Source organism: Chiloscyllium punctatum, chromosome 5, assembly GCF_047496795.1.
Source record: "Chiloscyllium punctatum isolate Juve2018m chromosome 5, sChiPun1.3, whole genome shotgun sequence".
NCBI lineage: Eukaryota > Metazoa > Chordata > Chondrichthyes > Orectolobiformes > Hemiscylliidae > Chiloscyllium > Chiloscyllium punctatum.
This window is the reverse complement of record NC_092743.1, coordinates 38,326,190-38,346,846: the sequence shown is the minus strand read 5'-3', so window position 1 is coordinate 38,346,846 and position 20,657 is coordinate 38,326,190. Positions and strand designations below refer to the sequence as shown.

Sequence of the window (20,657 nt, the reverse complement as noted above, 5' to 3'; positions counted from 1 at the left end):
AGGGCTTCTTGCAAAATAGTCCCTACTTCTCCCACAAGGTCCAAGTTCAAGTCCCATTTGATCTGTTCCTTGATAGATTAAAAACATCAAGAATGCGTAGGAAGAAACGGATTCCAGTGACTAATGATCAGAAGACACAAATTTAAGGTGATAGTTTAAAGAGCATGTGGTGACAAGCAGGGAATGAACTACCTGTAAGAGGAGTAGAAGCAGATTCAGTAGCAACTTTCAAATCGGACAAATACTTCAAAGGAAAATTAGATACAACATCATGGATAAAGAACATTTGATAATAGAAAAGCTTGATCATTCAGCTACCACAGGGAAGACGGGCCGAACCGTCTCTTTCGTGCTGTGCTGCTGATGGGGTTGAGAAACGACTCGGATTTGGGGGAGGGAACGTGGAGGTCAAAGGACAGAGAAACCATTTGCTGACACTTCCCTCAAAAAAATTCCGTCTGTGCTGGGATATTTTTAGTGACTGGGACAAATCCGACACTAACAGAGGCAGCTGAGAGGGGAGGTGGATCTAAAAAGCAGGGGGCTACTGGAGAGAGCAGTCAGCTGAAATATTTTCCTCAACTTGATTTCACTTTCATTTTCCCCGGCTGGAGACGCAGTTCAGAAAGGCAGCGCTCGCTCACCAATTCAGGGAGATTTTAGCATGAAACGACATCAAGTGAAGCCCACTGCCCTGGAGAGGTAAGAGGTAGAGGTGGGGGGATGTCTATTGGAAATCCCCTGTTCCTCCGGAGCTGTCACTGTAACGGACACTGTTTCTGAACAAGGAAACTGCGCACGCTGTTAAATATTTCGAGTCTTCCCAGTATTTTCAGTTTCTACTCATTATTAAGAAACTGAGTCGAGCAGGAAAACCAAACGAGGGTCAAGCTTCTTGAGTCGGTCAGTCCAAAGCAGACATGAAGCAAATGTTCAGTTTTTGAGGGGATTAGGGCGCTCCCGGAGTCATTCTGTCAGTGGATCATCCAGAATCTCAAGGGTTTTATGCATTCCTCTCCTGGGATTGGGGGAGGTGGAACTGAAGGTGACAAGACCGAGTTTACCAGCACGGCAGATACAAGTCTCGATTTTGCACCGCGCAAAGTCAATGAAAAATATTTGTTAGACAATTGAGTAGACAATTGAGGAGGAGCGAAGTAGAACTTTAGTTTTAAATCTGGAGCACACTTCCTGCAAGTGGCTTAGGGGAAACAGAATCAATAATCACTTTCAAAAAGGATGTGGAGATGTCAGCAACACAAAATTAGGAGCGGGGGAGGGGACAATGTGACCAAATGAGTGGGACAATAGAGAGTTAGACCCGTTCAGGAATATGTAAACAGCTTTGGGCCCCTTATCTAGGGAAAGATATACAGGCATTGGAGGCAGCCCAGAGAAAATTCGCTTGGATGCGGAGAGACTGCATTATGAGGAGAGGTTGAGAGGGTTGGGCCCATTCTTGTTGGAATTTAAAAGAATGAGAGGTTACCTTATTGAAACGTAAAAGATTCCTATTCTTAGGGACTTTCCACAGGGGATGTGGAAAGATTATTTCCCCTTTTGGGAGAAAGTGAGGCCTGCAGGTGCTGGAGATCAGAGTCTGGAGTGTGACGCTGGAAAAGCACAGCAGGTCAGGCAGTATCCGAAGAGCAGGAGAATCAACAAGGGGTTAGGCAAGAGCCCGTCATCAAAATAGGCCTGTGAGCTGAGGGGGTGCCAATTCCTGTGCCCTGTTCCACCACAGAAAAAAAACGCTGTCCCTTATTTCCAATTCCTCTGCCTCTGCTACATCTCCCAGGAGGACCAGTTCCACCACAGAACACACCAAATGGCTTCCTTCTTCAAAATCCATAATTTACCCCCATGTGGTTGATGATGCCCTCCAGTGCATCTCATCCACTTCCCGCACCTTCACTTTCAAACCCCACCCCTCCGACCGCAACAAGGACAGAACACCCCCCAGTCCTCACCTTCCACCCCACCAACCTCTGTATACATCACACCAATCTCCACCATTTCCGCCACCTAAAAACAGACCCCACCACCAGAGATATATTTCCATTCCCATCTCTATCTGCTTTCTGTAAAGACCGTTTACATCACTCTCTTGTCAGGTCCATACCCCCCAGCACCCACCCACCCCTCCCAACACCTTCCCCTGACACCACAGGAATTGCAAAACCTGCGCCCACACCTCCCTCCTCACCTCTGACCAAGGCCCCAAAGGAACATTTCACAACCATCAAACTTTCACCTGCATTTCCACACATGTCATTTATCGTTGCTCCTGGTGCGGCCCCCTCTACATTGGGGAGACAGGATGCCTTCTAGCAGAGCACTTCAGAGAACATCTCCAGGACACCCGCACAAACCAACCCCGTTGCCCTGTGGCCAAACACTTCAATTCCCCTGCCACTCCACCAAGGACATGCAGGTCCTGGGCCTCCTCCATCGCCAAACCTTTACCACCCAACGCCTGGAGGAAGAATCTTCCACCTCAGGACTTTTCAACCCCATGGCACGAATGTGGACTTCACCAGTTTCCTCATTCCCCCGCCTTTATTTCCAGTTCCAACCTTCCAACTCGGCACTGCCCTCATGACCTGTCAATCTTCCTTCCCACCTATCCACTCCACCCTCTTCTCTGACCTATCACTATTATCCCCACCTCCATCTAGAATCATACTCTCAGCTACCTTTTCCCCAGCCCCACCCCCTCTCCCATTTATCTCTCCACCCCCTCAGCTGACAAGCCTCATTCCTGATGAAAGGCTCTTGCCTGAAACGTCAATTCTCCTGCTCCTCGGATGGTCCTTCCCTTTTGGGAGAGCCTTGGACAAGAGGGACATAATCCCAGAATATTGGGGTCACGCATTTCATACCAAGATAAGCAGGAATTTCTTCTCTGAGGGTAGTGAATCTGCGGAATTCATTACCACAGAGGGCAGTTGAGGCTGGGTCATTACGTATATTGAAGACTGAGGTAGACATTCATAATCAGTAAGAGAATCAAGGTTTATAAATAAAATGCAGGAAAGTGAAATTGAGCATTATCAAATCAGCAGTGATCTCATTGAATGTCAGAACAGACTCGATGGGCTGAATGGCCTACTTTTGCTCCTACTTCTTATGGTTTTATTAGGGTATAGTAGGAGGCCATTTGCCAATCACATCTGTGCTGTCTCTCTGTAGAGCAGCCCAGTCGATTGCATTTCCTGTTCCGCCTCTGTAGCTCTACGTCTTGAAATGCACATCCAATTTCTTTTTGAAACCAATGATTGTGCCTGCTTCCATCGAATTCATCTACAGCAAGTTTCAGGTTGATAACATTTGCTGTAAGCATATGGTGTCACGTGGCTTACACTCACTCCATATCCTTTGCAGTACAGATTGCCTATTCAGAACTGACTTTCATCAACAATTTGGATGCAAGCCCTCTGCACAAATGTTTCATTTTATTCATTCATGGATGTGGGTGTCACTGGCTGGGTCAGCCTTTATTGCTTGTCCCTAGTATGCCCTTGAGAAGGTGGTATTGAGTTGCCTTCTTGAACCACTGCAGTCCACATGATATCGGTGGGCCCACAATGCCATTAGGGAAGGACTTCCAGGATATTGATCCAGCGACAGTGAAGGAATATGTTGCCAAGTCAGGAGAGAAACCTGCAGGTGATGGTGTTCCCATGTATCTGCTCCCATGATGTTTGTGGATGTGGTGCCAATCAAGCGGGCTGCCTTGTTCTGGTGTCAAGCTCCTTGAGTGTTGTTGGAACTGCACTCATCCAGGAAATTGGGGAGTATTCCATCACATACCTGACTTGTGCCTTGTACGTGTAGAACAGGCTTTGGGGAATCAGTGCTTTATTTCCCCCTCCAACTCCATTTTGATTTAGTCCCTTCCTGCTCTCCCTACGGACCCCTTTCCCTTTGATGGTTGGCAATGCCCACAATGGGTTTTACTTATAAATATTCAATTGACTACAAGGTGTTTGACTGATGGTCATTACCAGTTTAAAAAAAGTAAAGTCCCAGTGACTTTGTGGAGGGCACATCATAACACTTCCAGGTAGAAGGAGAAAGAAAAAGAAAATCCACTGCTAAGTATTCTTCAGTCTTTCAGCACACTTTCTTTTCTTCACTCCCAGGATGTGGGTGGCACTGGCTGGACCAGCATTTATTTCTCATGCCTGGTGAAGGTGGTGGTGAGCTGCCTTCTTGAACTGCTGCAGTCCTTATGGTGTAGAAGCACCCACAGTGGTTTTAGGGGAAGGAGCTTTGGAATTTTTCAGGACTTTGACCAGTGACCATGAAAGAACAGTGATATATTTCCCTATCAGGATGTTGTATAGCTTGGAGGTGGAGGTATTCCCATGTAGCTGCTGCCTTTGTCCTACTCTGTGGTAGATGCTGATGCTGGAACTTTGGTGAGTTCCTGCAGTGCATCTTGGAGGTGGCACACAGTGGTACCACTGTACAACAGGATGGATGAAGGTGGTGGATGAGGTACAAATCAAACGGGCTAATTTTATGCTGAATGGTCCTTGAATATTGATGGAATTCATCCATCCAGGCAAACCATCACGTTCCTTGTAGATGGCGGGCAGAGGGAGACAGGACATCAACTTGCAGATTGTTTCAGATCTCTGGGACAGTAGCTCTAACCAACCTCATCGTCCTGTGGCTGAACACTTCAACTGCCCCTCCCACTCTGCCAAGGACATGCAGGTCCTAGGCCCCCTCCATCGCCAAACTCTAACCATCCGAAGCCTGGAGGAAGAACACGAGATATTCCACCTTGGGACCCTGCAACCACACAGGATAAATGTGGATTTCACCAGTTTCCTCATTTCCCATCCCCCCACATTATTCCAGACCCAAGCTTCCAACTCAGCACCACCCTCCTGACCTGTCCATCACCTTTCCCATCTATCATCTCCAACCTATCACTTTTTTCCCCACCTTCATCCTCCTATCGCATTCTCAGCTATCTTCCCCCCCAACCTCACCCTCCCTCCCATTTATCTCTCAGCCCCCTGGCCCACAAGCCTCATTCCGAATGAATGGTTTATGCCAGAAACATCGATTCTCCTGCTCCTCAGATGCTGCCTGACCTGCTCTGCTTTTCCAGCTCCACAATCACCTACAGATGGTGGACAGACACTGGAGAGACAGGAGTGAGTTACTCACCACAGAATTCCTAGTTTGTGACCTGCCATTGTGGCCATGGTCTTGTTATGACATGCCCAATTCAGCTTCTAGTCAATGCTAACTCCAAGGATGTTGACATGTGCCTTGCAATTTTCACTTCTTTCATTCGTTACCCATACCAACTCACTAGAGGAAGAGGTTCCACAATATCCTATCCCTATGACTAAATATCGGTCATCAGTGGTGAGCCTGCAGTACTTGTTTTCCCAGTCCTAGATGATATACGATTCCCCTGACTTGTGAAAGGAGGAATTGCGACATGTGCCTCTCACCTGCAGTCAGTGTGGTGTTTGGAGGAGTAGAAAACTTTCAATGAATTTCACATGAATGAAGCTTTTGGAATTTGTCACCTCATAGAACTTTGGAAAGCAAATGCACAGATTTTGGTGGAGACTGTGAATGAGGCTGTTGATTAGTCAGCTGGCTTAAATAATACTTGTACATTTAAGGAAATTGTGAACATTCACACGCACATGCTCTTCAGCTACAGCAAATCAAGTCTGAAGTTTTTAGAAGTTGCCAGTGGAATGAAAATGTTACTGGAAATATTTAATGACAAGCTGAATAAGTTTCAGCCAAACGTTGTAATTGAAAAAGAAAACATTGAATAAAAGCAAGCATTTGGAGAATGGTGCAGTGACATCTAGTGGCCAGAGCTTGTAAATATAACGTGACAGAAGTGATTTACGTTGGATGTCTATGGAAAAATAAAATTACTGTAGGTGCTGGAAATCTGAAATGTAAACAGAAAATGCTGGAAATTTTTAGGTCAAGCAGCATCTATAAAAAGAGAGAAGAAGAGTTAATGTTTCAGGTTGATGACCTTTCACAACGGCACTTTGAAAAGGGAGAGGAACTGACAAAGGTAGCACATGGCCTGTGCAGGAGAGAGAAAGAGAAAGAAACCCACACTGCTAACTGACACAGCAGTGAACCTGCACAGTCACTGCCTTAAGTCAATCTTACTATTTCCATTATCCTTTGGGACTCTACATTCCATACTGAAACAGCTAGTTACATTCAATCACTCCTCCTTTACTTAGGTATCATTTGGAATGACATACAGGAAGTCAAAATAAATTTCAGTTCATATAAAGATTTGTTTCCACAGGCTCGGGAACCCCGAAACAATGCCGCAACACCCAAAGAAAATTCAAGTCCTGAATGTTCCTGAAAATGTTTCTGTGCAACGTCTGCTGGATAAACTGACCATTTATTTCCAGAAGTCGAGCAATGGAGGGGGTGAAGTATTGGACGTGGAATATTCAACCGGTGTTAAAGGCTGCGCTTATGTCATTTTTGAGAAGGAGGAAGGTAATTGAGCTCGGTGATTGCTGCAGTGGGGTGGTGATATTGGGGATTTTGGGCTGGTGCAGAGGCCTGAATTGGGGAGGACATGCTACAGAGCAGGAGAAAGGCAGTTGACCTTTTACAGACACTGGTCAAGGCGTTCATCAGCCCCAGTGTTCAGAAGGATATGAATGTTCTTGCACGTAAGACTCAAAAAGTAACCGTACAGATAGTTCGCAAGGAAAATTGCATTTTAAGCTTTATTGTTTTTAAAAATGAATAGAGCTTACAGTATAAGAGCAGGGAGGTAATGCTGGATCTCTATAGGATCTCAGCTGGAATATTGTTGACAGTTCTTGTGCCACACTTTAGGAAGGATGTGAATTCATTGGAAAGAGTGCAGGAGAGGTTTATGAGAATGATCCCAGGGATGGGACACCTCAGTTATGAGGATAGGTTGGAGAAATTGGATTCTCTTGCTTGGGTAGGAGATTTGATCAATGTTTACAACATCATATGGGGTTGGGACAGAGGGACCTCTAAATTGAAAGAAACTATTCCTGCATGTAAAAAGATCAAGAATCAGAGGTCACCGTTTCTAAGTGCTTTGCAAAAAAAGCAATTGCAAGGTGAGAAAAAACTTTCTCACAAGGAGAGTAGTCCATGTTTGGAATTCACTGCCTGGTAGCAATGTGGAGCCAGTTTCATTAGGACATTGAAGAGAGCATTTAATGATCATTTAAATAGAAACAATGTGCAGGGTTATAGAGAAAAGGTAGGAGTTTTGCACTCAGTCAAAATGCTCAGAAAGCCAGCGGTAACATGATGAGCCCTACACACTCTATCCTGTAATAATTCTTCAAATTAGCATATTGTCTTACTATCAGGCCTTGGTGAAACCTTGTCTGAATTACTGTGCGCATCTTTGGACTCACTACCAATGGAAGAATATATTTGCCTTTGTGAAAGTACAACAAAGCCTCCCCAGACCGATTTGTGATATATTGCATGAAGGAAAATTGAGTCATCAAGCTTTATATTTCCTCTTATCCTGAATTTGTGTCAGTGTGTTCAAAATGTCTTGGCCAAGGGAAATAAACATTAACTATCTTGTTGAGGCCCTTCAGAATCTTATACATTTTCAATAAGATCTCTGTCCGGTCTTCCAAACTCCAGAGAATATAAGCCCAATCTTTTCAATCTGTTATCACAGGGCGAACTGTTTCATTCAAGGGAACAATCTAGTAAATCTTTTCTCTGCTGCCCCAAAAAAATGTCCTTCTTGATATATAGAAACCAAAACTTGGACAGTATTCCAAATGTGATCTCGCCATCTACATTTGTAGGAATACTTCCTTATTCATGTAGCTAATCATGTTGCAACAAAGGCCATCACACTAGCTTCCTAACTGCTTGCTGCATTTGCTAATAACTTTCCAATGTCAACAGTTATAAATGTAACCTCTCTTTTTAAAAAAAAATCCTGTTTTTCTATTCTTACTGTTAAAGTGAATAACCTCACACTTCCCCGCAATATATTCCACTAGCAGTCTTGTTGCCCATTGACTGAAGCAGTTTATATCTCCCTGCAGCTTCCATTCCATCTCACAAGTTACATTCCCACTAGGCTCTTTATTGTTAGAAAACTTAGAAACATTACTGTCAGCCTGCTAATCCGAGTTATTAATACAGATTGTGAATAGATGATGCTACAGCACTAATTCTTAGAGCACTCCACAAGTTATAGCTTTCCAATGTGAAAATACCTCATTTTTCCCTATTTTCTGCTTCATGTTCAAGAACTGATCTTCTGTTCGTATTAATATGTTGTGTCAGATTTTATCTTGAACAACAACAACATTCTAAGTGGCACTTTGTTGAATATGTTTGGAAGTATTCCATGTATTTTCCACTTTTTCCATATCTGCTGGTTCCGTTTGTCTACTTCGAACTACATCCTCAAAAAACGTAATAAATTTGTCAAACACTATTTCCCTTTCGTAAAACTGTGTTGATTCTGTCTGATTATACTACATTAAAAATCACACAGCATTAGGATATTGTCCAACAGGTTTATTTGAAAGTACAAGCTTTCAAATAAACTTATTGGACTATAACCTGGTGTTGTGTGATTTTTAACTTTGTCCATCCCAGTCCAACACCAGCACCTCTACAGCCTGATTATACTATGATTTTCTAAGTGCATTCCTGAATAATATATTTCAGAACTTTATCAATGGCTGCAGACTAACTGACCTGTGGTTCCTTGTTTTCAAATTTCCTCTTTTTGTAGAACCTTAACATTTGTTTCATGTTGCGTGTAGAGTTGTTTGAAACATCAAGGAACCTAAGGGATCTTGACAGGGTAGACATGGAAAGGGTACTCACACTTGTGGATCAATCTAAAACTGAATGTAACACTTTTGAAAAGAGTTTGCCATTTAATGTAGAGGTAAGGAGAATATTTTTTCTCACAAAGGATCATAAGGATTGATAGGGAGTGAAAGCAGAGTTGTGAGGTTATAAGGTCAAACAGCACGTAAACAGACCCTTCGGTACAACCAGTCCATGCCGAGTATAATCCTAAACAAAATTAGTCCCACCTGCCTGCTCCTGGTCCCTATCTCTTCAAATCTTTCCTATTGATGTATCCATCCAAATGTCTTTTAAATGTTGTAATTGTCTCCGCATCCACTACTTCCTCAAGAAGTTCATTCCACAAGCGAATTACCCTCTGTGTAAACAAGTTTTCTTAGTGTCTTTTTTTAAAAATGCGCCCCTTCATCTTGAAATGCCTCATACTAGGGAGAAACAACTACCATTAATTCTATCTATACTCTCATTACTTAAAAACCTCATCAGGTCGTCTGTCAACCTCCTATGCTCTAGTGAAAAAAGTCCCAGCTGTCCAGCCTTTCTTTATAATTCTATCTGAGCATCTCATTATTTTATAAACTTTTATCAGGTCACCTGCCAACCTCCTAGCTCCAGTGAAAAAGGTCACAGCGTAGCTAGCCTTTCTTTATAACTCAAGCCCTCTAAACCCGGCCATATCCTGGTATCTCTCTTTTGAACCCTCTCCAGCTTAATAATATCATTCCTATAACGGAGTGACCAGAAGAGGCCTCACTAATGTCCTGAACAACCTCAACATGGCTTCCAACTCCTGTACTCAAAGGACTGAGCAATGAAGGTAAACGTTCCAAAAGCCTTTTTAATCACCCTGTCTATATGTGACACAAACTTCAAATAATTATTTATTGGCACTCCTAGGTTCCTCTGTTCAACAACATTACCCTTGTATGTTGTACCAAAATGCAATACCTCACATTTATTCAGATTGAACATCATCTGCCATTTTTCAGCTATTGACCCTTTTAGAGTCATAGAGATGTAAAGCATGGAAATAGACCCTTCAGTCCAACCTGTCCATGCTGACCAGATATCTCAACCCAATCTAGTCCCACCTGCCAGCACCTGGTCCCATATCCCTTCAAACCCTTCCTATTCATATACCCATCCAAATGACTTTTAAATGTTGCAATTGTATCAGCCTCCACCACTTCCTTTGGAAGCTCATTCCATACACATACCACCCCCTGCGTGAAAAAGCTGCCCCTTAGATCTCTTTTATATTTTCCCCCTCTCACCCTAAGCCTATGCCCTCTCGTTCTGGACTCCCCCACCCCAGGGAAAAGACTTTGATCAAGAATTCTTTGTAATTTTAGAAAACCTTCTTCACTGTCTACATGCCACCTATTTTGATGTCGTCTGCAAACCTACTAACCGTGTCTTCTATGTTCTCATCAAAATCATTTAAATAAAATGACAAACAAGAGAACACTCAGAACAGATCCCTGTGGGACACCAATGGTCACAGTCCTCCAGGCCGAAAAGCAACTCTCCACCATTATTCTGTCTCTCTCTCTTACCGTTAAGTCAATTATGTATCCAATTGGCAAGCTCACCCTGAACCTCATGTGACCTAACTTTACTAATTAGTCTACCATGCAGAACCTAGTCAAAAGCTTTACTAAAATCCAAATAAATAACGTCTACTGCTGTGCCATCGTCGATCTTTTTGGTACCTTCCTCAAAAAATAAAGTCAAGTTTGTGAGACATGATTTTCCTAGCACAAAACCGTACTGACTATCCCTAGTCAATTTTTGCCTCTCCAAATGTCCATAAGTTCTATCTTTTATAATCACCTCCAACAATTTACCCACAACTGAAGTCAGACTCACAGGTCTATAGTTCCCTAGTTTCTCCTTACAACCTTTCTTAAACAAAGGTACCACATTAGCCACCCTCCAGTCATCAGGTACCTCATCCATAGTTATAGATGATGCAAATATTTCGTCTTGTAATTTCCTCCCTTACTTCCCATAATGTTCTAGGATACATTGGATTAATTCCAGGAGATTTATTCACCTTTCAATTCTCTAAGACCTCCTGAACTTCCTCTTCTGTAATGTGAACTGTTCTTAAAACATTAAAGTTTATTTCTCTGCATTCTCTCAATACCATTTCTTTCCCTAAATATAAGCTGACGTGAAATATTTATTTCGATTTTCTCCCATTTCCTGGGGTTCAACACGAACAAGACCATCTTGATCTTTAAGAGGCTCTACTCTTTCTCTAGTTATCTGATTACTCTTAATGTATTTGTAGAATCTCTTTTTGGATTATCCTTAACCTTCTCTCATATGCTATCTCATATCCCCTATTGCCTTCCTGATTTCTTTCTTAAGCATGCTCCTACAATCTTTATATTGATAAAGAAATTCAATTGAACCAAGTTATCTGTATCTGAAATAAGATTCTCTTTTGTTCTTGATTAGAATCTCAATATTTGTGCATTGTTCCTTAATCTTACCACCCATACCCTTCAATCTAACAGGAATATAATGCCTCTGATTTTTAATGCTCTTGATTTTTAAGGCAGAGTTAGATAGATTCCTGATAACAAGTGGGTGAATAAGCAAGGTGAGTTTAGATTAGATTAGATTACAGTGTGGAAACAGGCCCTTCGGCCCAACAAGTCCACACCGACCCGCCGAAGCGCAACCCACCCAAATCCCTACATTTACCCCTCACCTAACACTACGGACAATTTAGCATGGCCAATTCACCTGACCTGCACATCTTTGGACTGTGGGAGGAAACCGGAGCACCTGGAGGAAACCCACGCAGACACGGGGAGAACGTGCAAACTCCACACAGTCAGTCGCCTGAGGCGGGAATTGAACCCGGATCTCTGGCGCTGTGAGGCAGCAGTGCTAACCACTGTGCCACCGTGCCGCCCACAAAAAGTTGAAAGGTTACTGGGGACAGGCAGGAATGTTAAGTAATCAGATCTTATTGAATGACGGAGATAATGTTAGGGGCTTGAATGGCCTAAATCACATTCTCACTCCTACTCCTCTTGACTCCATATTTAGATAAGTATATTTAAATTCTAATCTTACTGCAAGTAGCCTGCAGAGCTGCTATAACAGTTACACAGTTGGGTCTTAGCCTATCTAGGAGATAATGGGATCCACTCCAATCTGCAATTTTGTGTTTCTTAAAATGATTTCTTTCTTACAGATGCAAACAACGTCCTTAAAAGAGAACATGTATTTACATTTGACAATAAGAAATACAAACTGGAAGTACGGGAAGTTGAAAAAGAACCGTGCGATGCTGATGATGAACAGGTATATGTTTTGAGGGAGAAATTTAAAACCTGTGAAAAATGGGGATAATTTTAAGTCACCAGATGGGCAGCCCACTATTGCTTGTACACATTCCATCTGGCACTTATTATCAGCATTGTAAAGAATAATTTACAAACAAGGGACGATAGTGCAAGGCAAGTGACGATAGGATCAGTATTTATCAGGGATGAGTCCAGTGGAGGTGTAAATGTTTACTATGGAATCTATGCCAATGAGAAAACAGTCAGTAACTAAATTGTAAAAATGAGTATTGAGACCTGTTAAAAGCCTAATCAAAGATAAAGTGCTTCTATTGTGTCATGGGTCACTCAGGTAATGTGCAGGAGATCAAGCCCCACTATTCTGGAGCTGTTATGAATGTGAAAATTTGATTAAACTATCAAATTGCCCAATTTTATCTAATAGTCTAGTTCTGGTTATAAGAATACACGTATCAGGTTTTTATCATTTTCAAGATAATCACCTATTAATTACCATCAAACAGTTTAACAGCAAAAAAGAACCATAAATTGCTAACTTGCAATTAAATAACTCAAACCTTACCCCCTTTTTAAAAAGTCCTCTGTAAGTACAAACAGACACACAGAAACAAACCAGACACAAATATTATGAGGGTGGGAAGGAACATAAAAATTAGTGATGCACTGTTCTAGCACCAATTTGGATTTTAGACATTAATGAGTTGTTTTCTGTTAATTCACTTTTGATTCTTTGATAAGGACGTGTGGTTGTAGACAAATTGATTTTAAATCTTCCATTTACTGATTCTTTCAGGTTCTCTTAAAGTGGTTTATCCTGTTTTCTTTCTCAAGAAAGGATTTTGCACCGAGAGAGAGAGAGAGACTAGCTAGGTGCTGAGAATTTTCTTTCACTTCTCCACTCACAAAAGAAAGAGAGATTTAGGCTAGATGTTTCTTTCACAGGCTAGATGCTTCTACTTTATTCTCCAAACAGAAAGCTGTAGCCACTCACCCAAAAATAAGTCAAAAACTTGTTACTATGCTGAATATTTCTGATTACAAATAACTGGTCCTGGTTGAAATATCAATCAAAAGTCTTTGACTGGATAAAACTACCCTGAACACACACATAGCCATCTGGAATTCTCCCCCACTGCTTGAATAAGGCCATATTATGGATATAACTCACAATGAGTTCTGGTGAATCTTTTTTAAAACTGCAACGCCTTCCATAGTTCCTTGTTTTAAAGGAGTATCTTTTCACATGTTATGGTCATCAGTCCAAAACGTCTACTGTTGAGTATCTGGAACGTTGTGGGAGGCCAAAGACGACAACAACTGGAAATTTGGGATCAGTGTTCACTGAATATTCACCCAACCTGTGCTTTGTCTCCCCAAAGTAGAGACTGCACTGTGGGTGGTAATTATAATATATTAAGTTGGATGAGTGCAGGCAAACTGGCATTTCACCTGCAAGGTGTAATTGAGGGCAAAATAGCAGAAAGGGAGGCAATTAAAGTATATATAGTGCTAATTAGACATTTGTTTTTAACCTAATAGGTGATGCTGTTTGTGACAACAAAACTGGACACAAGCTGCTTTCCAGAAAGGAAGGCTCTTCAATTAATCTTCAGGCATGATTTTCAAGTTATACGCTCCCAAGGCTGCATTGTGGAGATCAAAGGTTCTTTCCCTTCTTTAGTAAAACTTCGGACAGATCTTAGGAACTTGACTTTGCCTCAGCCAGAACATGCAGTCTCCAGCCAAAGTCACTCAGCCAACAAAAAGAGGTGTGAAAGAAATGAGGAATTTTTACAATCTGGAACTTTCAGAAAATACAGGCAACCAAGTTCCCCTGATAGTGGCTCTGATTCATCAACATCCAGTGAAGAAGATTATAGTACCGGCCAATATGCCTCAAATGTCCACTCAAGATCCTCTGAACCAGAATTTTCTTCTAATAAAAGCGATAATTCCCCAATGCCTTTGGTTGCTTCTCCATCTTCTCTGCCAGTTGCCAGTTCCAATAATAAAGAAGGCACTGCTTCATATAACAAGAGGAGCATTCATGACCCTCAAGAAGCAACAAAGTATATGAGTACTTCTGCTGTGGAAAACAATTCCATTTCTAAAATGGATGCTAGTAGCCTGAATTCATTTTCATCTCATTCTTCAAACAGTTCTTTTGCTCTTCATATAAGCTTTATGGTTGATAAATGGACCTTCAAATACCTGCAGGCTTTTAACAGCAATTGCCTTCAACGGTTTCTAACAAAGTATTCCATAAACATTAAAGCAGTTTGTTTTGATGAGCTCTGTGAGATATCCTTATACCCAAAAAGGTCAGCACACAATTCCCAAAGAAATCTATCTGAAGCCAAGTCAGCAATTTGTACACAAATTCAGGAAATACAACAGCAGCTAAGGATCTGTCATATAGATTTAACTTCAAGGAATTCTGACAAGGAGGAGATCCTGCATAGGTGCAAGAGACTTCGTTTCATTTCAGTGGAAGTTCTGGTGGAAATAAGTGATCACACTGTAACTGTGGTGGGACCATCAGCTGAGAGTTATAACATGAAGCAATATATTTTGGGGAATGGTTCTTTGGTCTAAACTGGGCCATGACAGGAGGTAATTGAATAGGTCAGAAGGACACATCAATAGCAAATCTTTATGTTCTCTAACTTGCAAGGAAATACATTGGATGACACAAATGCCAACCTCTCATCAATCAAAACTACCAATCAAACTCAGGCCACAAGCCAGTGATCAAACTAAGATCCTTTCAAGAAAACCCAGTCCAGGTTATACCTGTCAAAAGCAACATTCTTCACCAGAGAGCAGAAAGACAAAGTCTCCAAGTGACATTGATGCAGAAGATTCATTAAAACAATTGGACATCTCAAGGCTCAAAGACCAAAGAATTCAGAATCCCCAGCAGCCTGTCAAAAGCTGACTCCAAATTGTGGACCTCATTTTTATAGAGGTAACAACAGAGGAAAAACAGGATTAAATATCTACCATCCCACAAGATTAAATATCTACCATCCCACAGGAATAAATCTCTACCATCCCACACGTTTATTCTTGGTGCTTCATTTCCCCTCAACAAAGGAACTTCAATTTGGGATGCAGAAGCAGAAAATGAAAATTTGATGCGTCCTTATATTTTCTCTTAAGGGAGGGATCTGTGTTCATTTGTAGATTAGAGTAGTGTCTACACTTTTATAAGTACTTCATTGTTGTAAAATATTTTGGCTCTCCTGACGTTGTCAAACATGATATATAAATGCAAGGTTTATCTAAAATAATGTTTACTTTTGCTGACCCTACAAAGTGCACCAGGCTCAGTACTATTGGGTGGAACCCTCAAAATAATGGCTAATGGATGTTGAAGGCAATGTTTTCCCCAACTCCCAATCATTACAATATTTAATTATCACTTTTAAAAACTCCTGAGTCAGTTTGAAGAGGTAGTGGTGTGGTTGTAATGTAACTGGGCTGGTAATTCAGAGCCCCTGGTTAATACTCTGGGGATATGGGTTTGAATCCCACCAGAGCAAATAATGAAATTTGAATGAATTTCTTAAAATGCCTGGAATTAAAAGCTAGTCTAATGATTAACACGGAAACGTGGTTGATTGTCCCTTTATAGAGAATGAATTCTGCCATCCATACCATAAATCTGACTCCAGACCAACAGTAATGTGTTGGACTCTTAACTGCTCTCTGATCAGAGTGGCTTGCTTGGGCTATTTTCAGTGACCAATCCTTACTCAACTAATTCCCATGAAGAAATAAAAAAAGACTCACTTGCCTCAAATCATCTATCCTGGTTGATGAACCTGGTTGAAAAATTACTTTAAAGTATCTGTCCTGCAGCTGCCTTTAATCGGTTTGTTTCCTATGGCCCTTTATCCTGCAGCAATGACTCGATTGGGGTGCTACAGGATAAAATGCAATGGTTAAGTTAATTAACAAATAGTATAAAAAGCACAAGTTCAAGTCTCACTATAGTAGCTTTAGAGTTTAAGTATAAATATTTAAAAATAAATATTTTTGGGCTTTGATTTTTATAGATTGACCATGGCACAGCCATGTTATCAAAAACCCTAACTAAGAATTAATTCACTGAAGACCTGAAATGACGGAAACCAGCGGATCCATCTGGCCTTACCGAAAGGTGCTGTGAAGAAATGAGTCAGGTGTCTTAGGCCAGAAGATCCAGGTTCAAGCCACCCTCAACTCCTAACATGATTGTGTGTCATAACATTAGATTAGATTCCCTACAGTGTGGGAACAGCCCAACAAGTCCACACCACCTAGACCCATTTGCCTCTGACTAATGCACCTAGCATTATGGGTGATTTAACACGGCCTGCACATCTTTGGACTGTGGCCGAAAACCGGACCCTGGAGGAAACCCACGCAAACACAGGGATAATGTGGAAACTCCACACAGTCAGTTGCCAGAGGTTGGAATCGAACCTGGAATCCTAGTGCTGTGAGGCAGCAATGCTAACCACTGTGCCACCCTTGTCCAAGCAGATTGATTTTAAAAAACATAAAAACAATTTGTGACTCTGCTCCCATAGCAATGTGTTTCACTCTTAATTAGTATCTGAATCCATTCAGTTTAATTTGAAATTTATCCATAGAAGATAGGCATTGCTGCCAAAACCTGCATTTAGTACCTGTCCTAAATTGCCCCTGAGAAAAGTATGGCTTCATATTGAATTTCTGCAGACCATGTCTTGAAGGTACTGCCTTAGCCCTGTTTGGTTAGGAGTTCCACATTTCTGACCCAGCAAAGAAGCAGTGAATACTTGCAAAGTACAATGATGTGGGGTGGAGGGTAAGTTAGTGATGTGATGGTGTTCATACTTACTTGCTGCCTTCCCCTTCTGGGTGATCAGTGGGAGGTGTCAAGCTTTGCAAGCTGCTACAGTGCATCTTGGGATGGTACAAATTGATGTCAAGAGCAATCACTCTCGCCTCCCCTTTATAGCCCATGTTTGGGCCAAGGCTATAATTAGATCTGGAGTTGAAGTGGTCCCAATATAACCCACTTTGGTCACCACTGAGCATGCTGAGTAAGTGCCATTGATAGCTGTCAGTGACAGCTTAATTACTCTGCTGCTGTTTCAATTGTAGCTGATGGAATGGTGAATGAATTTCTATTTTTTTGTGGATCCAACAAACCCAGGCATTGGAACCGACACTGCGGACAATGTTGTATGTGTGCTGGGACATCCTGATAAGAAGCATGGCTAATTCTGGAGCACAAGTGCTCAGCATGTCGAGTTGTACAGGGCTGATAGCCTTAACTGTGTCCTCAGCTATTTTTAGATGCCATAAAGATTTAAAAGACCTGGCTGAAGATAGGCATTTTGTTGGCAGGGAAACCAAGAGGAGGACAAGATGAATCATTAACTATGTACCTCTGGCTGAAGGTGATCAGGAAAATTCTCTACTCCAAAAAGCTGTAGATGCTTAGCTTTGAACGTACTCCCTAACGAAAATCAGTAGCTATTTAGATTCCAGGAGGATCAAATATTTTGGTAGTTGGGGAAAGTAGCAATAAGTTCCAATGTCAGCCAAGGTCTTATTACAAGACGATGTATGTTTTAAGGGTTGTAGGAGCTGTTGTACATATATCCAGTCAATAAATACATTGTACAAAATAAATTCTGAAGTTTCTGATTTACCAGTTCACTTTTGACCCCCATCAACAAAAAACACAATAGGTTCTGCATTAGAATGAGATATAATCACCCTGACAACTTAATGTCTGGCTAAACTTTACACACCTCTCATTCCAAAAATGGGCCACAATCATTTTGACAATAGCCTGTAGCTTAGAGAAATAGGAGGCCTACCCAGTCCCTGTACAAAAGTTATAAAAAAAAGGTGTGAGATGGCCAGTCAGGAGCTTCTCATGCTGAGAAAATCCAGTTTTCCAACCATGTATTAGACTGTGATTGGTTCTTACTAGTGAGCAGCGAGTGGCCTATTTACATGTAGTAGCATGCACTAATATCTCAATATTAGTTATTCCTGTTTTATTGATATGAAGTTTCCAATTTTCCCATCTACTGGATAGAAACTAGATGACAGCAGTTCCCAAGATGAAAGTCATGGTGGTTCCCTGGCAATTCCAGATCATTGTTTGCTCCTCCCGACCTGCAACTTAGACACCAGGCACCAACATGTCATGGCACACTCCATGAGCACTGAGTGCATGTACCCTATATTTATTTCCCTTGGCATCCAACACATGCCACTCACACCACGCCTTCATGGTGAATCTCTAATCCACTTACAGTATGGTTTTCTACTTCAACGCTATAGTTTGGAGTGCACTGGCAACTTTCATTGAAATCAGGATGTTTTGCCATCAAGGACAGTCTCCCATCTCATGGATAGGGGAGCATTTCAAGGCTTATTCTCTTTTAGTACTGGCTCACTTTGTGTCTACTACAATGTTCACAGCATTCCTGCCTTGCCCTGCCTGGCCTTGTTGTGCTTTAGTTAGAGCTTAAAGTCTCATGATAGTTCTGTTTTGACCTGCCTTTTGATGCAGACACAAAGCCAGGCAGTAGATCAGTGTTAAAGAGAGTGGCCATGTTGCAGGACACTACTGTGTAACAACAACTTCACACTTGTGCCATGTTCCAGCAGCATAAGCGATGTACGCACTGGAAGTGCACAAAGGATAAATTATGGTGTAATGGGAATGTCACTGAATTAACAATCCAGACATCAGTATTCTGGAGACATCAGTTTGAATCAATCAATGGCAGATGGTTTTTTTTTGTTTTAAACTTTTTGAAAGTCTGGAATTAACAGCTACCATGTAACACTGTTGATTATTGTGAAAGAAAACCATCTGGTTCACTAAAAACCTTCAGGGAAGGGAACCTACTGTCCTTACCTGGTCTGGCCTACATGAGACTCCAGACCCATAGCAATGTGGTTGACTCTCAAATGTCATCTAAGCAGCAACAGATGACCTAGACAGTGATACCCACCTCCTGTTTAAAGAATAATAAAAACGAGTTGAACAAAAGTTGTCCGCAGTCAAGTCGGGGGTGGGGGATATTGTCGTCTGTCGAGGGTCCTGGCACAGTAGGTTAAGAGCAGCCTCTGCAATCAGCCCAGGTGTCTGAGCACCGAGATGTACCAAGAAGAAGAGAAAACCTTCTGAAACCACATTGATAGTATGGATGACACTCAATGGTAAATAAGTTATCACATTTACAAGTAAATGTTCTCTTTTCACCATCAGGTGTATGAGTAAATGTGTGTTCAGCAGCTGCTTCAATGGTAAAGGTTTTGAAGCCAGATTTAGCACTAACTAAATGCTTTGTGAACCAAGGTGTGAAGTGAGCAACTACTGCACCATGTGCATGATATGAGACATGTGAGATGTTCACAACTTGGCCAAACTGGGTGAATTTTTCCAGGATGCATCACATTGCTTGTATGTCACAGCCAGTAATCAGGATTCGTTTGTAATGTTGCATGATGTGTTCAAAAGTGCTTCGGGCAGAATTTGTACTTCACACAGTTGGTTAATGCCTCAGGTTCACATAAGGATGTAATGCTCACATTGCTCTTTGAAGGGCCTCACATCACTTGAAAGTGATCCCCTTCCCTCACAGAATGAAGTAGATACTCCACCCTTAGCTTTTAGGGTGAATCTTCAATGGCCCTTTACCTGACCTGCTGCATGAGCTCCAGTCCAATAGGCTATGTGAGAGCAGCTGAGGGCTTAACAGGGGAGTTAAGAGCTGCCAGAAAGCTCACTATAAGGTGGTTGTGAGCTCCCACAAGCTCCAGGCTTCTAGTAGAACATGTAACACATAACACATCCATGTGTGCCACTATAACATATCCAAAGATGTGCAGGTCAGGTGTTAAATTGCCCAAGTGTTAGGTGCATTAGGGGTAAATATAGGGCTGTGGAATGGGTCTGGGTGGGTTGTTGTTCAGAGAGTTTTTATGGACCTGTTGGGTCAAAAGGCCTGTTTCCATACTGTAAGGAATCTAATCTAATCTATAACATGATTGATAGGAGCTCCTCCTCTGCATGTCTGGGTACATATTAAAGTTCCCTGTACATTCTCCCATCAAATAATCCAGGTAAATGTGCAGTTAGGGGTTTGATTTAGAGAACTATATCATTTACACTGTCTCATGAGAGCACTGAATAAAAAACAAAAGAATTACGCAGTTCTGAGGAAGAGTCACTTGACCTGAAACATTAACTCTGATTTCTCTGCACAGATGCTGCTTGACCTGCTGAGCTTTTCCAGCAAATTCTGTTTTTTGTTTTCCACTAAGCATTGCCAGGTCTGATACTTCCTGAATTTGATACAGAATATAACCATCTCTACAATGTTCTATCAGAGGTATAATACTCCTCTATGTTTACTCCTTTCACTGTAATTTTCTAGTTGATTTATATCACAA

At 41.7% G+C, this 20,657-nt stretch overlaps 1 protein-coding gene across 1 annotated transcript; it reads left to right on the top strand.

Moving 5' to 3' along the window:
- Positions 1-479: 479 nt before the first annotated feature.
- On the top strand, positions 480-17,848 carry LOC140476994 (uncharacterized). The gene is made up of 4 exons (XM_072570060.1): positions 480-702; positions 6,320-6,522; positions 12,089-12,198; positions 13,740-17,848. Exons 1-4 carry the CDS (start codon positions 665-667, stop codon positions 14,793-14,795), a joined length of 1,407 nt encoding a protein of 468 aa, XP_072426161.1. The 5' UTR covers positions 480-664; the 3' UTR covers positions 14,796-17,848.
- The last annotated feature ends 2,809 nt before the right edge of the window (positions 17,849-20,657 follow it).